Below are 3289 nucleotides of genomic sequence, written 5' to 3' on the forward strand. Positions count from 1 at the left end.
GTCCAGCTTACAGGACAGCCATGTGGGGACGCGTCACACCAATGGCTCCCGAGAGAGGACGGGCCTGCCTGGGAGCCCCACCCGTGTCGGAACTCAGGTCATGGACATGTGATAATGTCCCAGTGGAGGAGGAGGCTCAAGCCTCTCACTAGAGGCTGAGCATCTTCCACCAAACAGGACTGTTAAGTGTAAAGGCATCTCATGTCGCATTTGTTTCCTAGAAATACATGAAATTACAAACAAAATGCACAGCCCAGCCTTTCATGGGTGGGGACCTGAGCAACCCCACCATGCCAGATGCTCCTGGCTGACCCACCGGACACGCACGTCAAGAGGTCTGTACGGCAGGAATTCAGCTTCTGGACCCTTCGTGTGGATGAGCCTGGCCATGACTGTGGGCTGGTCCTATCTGAGAAACAAAACCCAGGCAGCTGGCCCAGCACAGGGCCCTGAAAGTACCCGCACGACCCAACCAGGTGGGAACCCACACTGCATCCTAACCTACACTTTCTCTTTCAGCCCATCCGTCGTCGGAGAGTTTTCACAGAACTTACTCGTAGTTTATTCTCTGAAAGAAAGTCCAAGAAAATCTATGAAAGATGTCAAACTGAAAGCTAAACCACTTCCTCTTGCACTTCCCTCCTGGGAGGAGGCCCTGGTCAGCAGCCCGAGCCACCTGCCCACTGTCCAGCTGGTCTGACTGCTGAGCTGGGGGGTGCACAGCAGTCTCCCCACACCTGCACTCCTGGCCCTGGACTCTAAACAAGGACAAGGGTCTCCCCCACAGCCCCCAGGCTCAGCAGGGGCACGGCACACACGATGGTGGGCGTCGGACAGGCAACCACAGGCTGGCACACAGGCTGGCAGCTGCTGAGTGAACTGGGAGCCTCCACGGACCCGGCGGCTGGGCTCCCAGCCTCACCCCCTGGAGAAGGGGCAGCACACACATCCACGCAGACGGCTGTGCACAGAGATCAGAGGGCAGAGACACTGGCAGCGTCCACTGACCGAGGAGTGAAAAGCAGCCCAGGACGCGGCGATTGGCATGGAGTCGTGAACAGGAGTGAAACGCTAATCCAGGCCACAGTATGGACGCATCGTGGAAACACTGCTCAGGGAAAGGAGCCAGACACAAAAGACCACATACTGTGTGATTCCCATTTCCAAGAAATGTGCAGAACAGGCAAAGTCAGAGAGAGGAAGTGGGTGAGTGTAACCGGGGTCTGGGGTGGGTGGGAACAGGCAGAGTCAGAGAGAGGAAGCGGGTGAGTGCAGCAGGGACCTGGGGGTGGGTGGGGTGGTGCTCACGGGTCCGGGGCTTCCCTGGGAGGTGAAGAGCCCTGGAATGAACGGGGACTGAACGAGTGTGGGAGCCAGCTCCTGGACTGTGCACCGGGGCGGGTGGGGTGGCACTCACGGGCCCGGGGCTTCCCTGGGAGGTGAAGAGCCCTGGAATCAATGGGGACTGAATGCGTGTGTGAGCCAGCTCCTGGACTGCACACCTTAAAGGGGTGAGTCCTACAGCATGTGAACCGTGTTTCAACGAGAAAAAGAACACGCTTTCATCATGCATGTTAGTGATTTTTCTAAAGTATAAGATCATAAATATGTGAACGCATGAGCACACAAAAACAAACGAGACTAGTTATAAAAACAGATACAAATAAACGTTTAAAAAATAAAAGTAGTAAAATGCTTATGAATGTGAAATATGCAAATATTAAATGATTAAAAAGTTAGTCTCTGAGCAACACGAGACCACTGTGGCTCAGACGAACAACCTCCCAAGCCAAAGAGAAAAAGGGGCAGCTGTCATTCGGGTCACCAGAGCAGCCTGCAGGCTGACCCTCCCAACAGTCACCAGGGAGCCAGAAGGCAGGGATCTGAGGTCTGGAAAGCAAGGAGAGCCGGCAGGAATGGAGGGGGCCTGGCTGGGGGGAGGCCCTGGCAGGTGGGGCAGGAACTGGCGGGGAGGTGGGTGGTGACGCTGAACCTGGGGCAGGGGAGGGAAGGGTGTGGGCAGAAGGCTGAGGCTAGAGCTGCAGATGGCCAGAAACCAAGGAAATGCATGCCATGCACGGCGGCTACAGGCCCTGGCCGTCCCCAGGGAGCCAGCACGGGGCCGAGCCAGCAGAAACAATGGGCGAGACAGCTGTGCCCACGGTGCCCCCACCCCCTCCAGGAGAGCCTGCAGCCCCACGCATGAGAGCAGCAGCAAGACCACGCCCGTCCTGCCCAGACCAGGCCTACAGCCATGCCCAGCAGCGGAAGCCGAGACAGATCCCCACACGACGGGCGGGGGAGCAGCCAGCTCAGCTGCTCGTGAGGACCAAGCCCAGCGCTTGCCAGGTGAGCACACAGAACCCAGCAGGGCTCAGAGCTTCTGCCTGGAACCAGCAGGAGCAGGGTGTCCCCAGGTGCAAGGGGAGGAGTGCGCACAGCGGGTCCTGAGACGACCAGAGGGTCAGAATCAGCCGAGAGCAGACAGGCGACCGTGCTAAGCGGCCGCTCGGGACCCATCAGAGTAAAGGGGCCTCCACAAGACGCAGGTGGGCTTTCAGCCCACTGCGTCCTGGCTGTGACAGTCCTCCCCAGCCCCCTGCCAGATTCTGCAAGCCTCAGCAAAACAAAAGCATAATTAAGAATGCGATAAAACTTTTTTTCCTCTCGTCTACAAAAAGTAGTAAAGTGAAAATTTTCCTTACATAGATTTGGTGAGAAAAAATCAACGTGGTCCGTTTACAAACTACAGTCCACAGCAACTGTGACCGGCAACACCCCCGCTGCCCCCGCGACTCCGCGTCACAGGGGACAGTCCCCAGGGAGGCTGGCCTGACGGGACGCGCGCCGTCTGCCACAGGTGGTACTGGAGTGTGTGTGAGAGCTGAACACCCGAGGGGGACGCCTGCCTTGCTAGCAGACAAGCTTCACTTGCGTGTGCGCCCCCCGCGCCCCTGCCCGGGAAGGCGGCGCACACCCGAGGCGCGGACGGTACCTCCTTCCGCTCGGCGTCCGCCTGGGCTCTGGCCTGGGCCGCGGCAGCCTCCCGGTAGGAGCTGGCCTGCTTGGTCTGTTCGAACAGCGTCTTCAGCTGCTGCGCGGTGCTGAGCAGGGAGTTAACCATCTCCTCCAGGTACAGCCAGGTCCGCTGCTCCGACATCTCCAGCCCGCTGACCACCGCGGGGGAGACAGCTTTGGTGGGGGTGGAGGGCGGCGCTGCCAGGGCCGGCAGGGACGTCAGCACTAGCCCGAGGGAAGCAAAACAGAGCAAGGAGTCAGCACGTCACCT

General features: G+C 58.9%; 1 protein-coding gene across 1 annotated transcript in view; it reads right to left on the reverse strand.

Annotated features, from left to right (window-relative positions):
• The window catches only part of LOC104989432, a gene marked incomplete at its 5' end in the record, with an annotated part of 10964 nt that overhangs the window by 4094 nt on the left and 3581 nt on the right, over positions 1-3289 (reverse strand). Inside the window, one exon of the mRNA XM_010841115.1 lies at positions 2996-3243. Coding sequence (XP_010839417.1) covers positions 2996-3243 — 248 coding nt within the window. The remainder of the gene's footprint in view (positions 1-2995; positions 3244-3289) is intronic.

Source organism: Bison bison, unplaced genomic scaffold, assembly GCF_000754665.1.
Source record: "Bison bison bison isolate TAMUID 2011002044 unplaced genomic scaffold, Bison_UMD1.0 scf7180017846927, whole genome shotgun sequence".
Taxonomy (NCBI): Eukaryota; Metazoa; Chordata; class Mammalia; order Artiodactyla; family Bovidae; genus Bison; species Bison bison.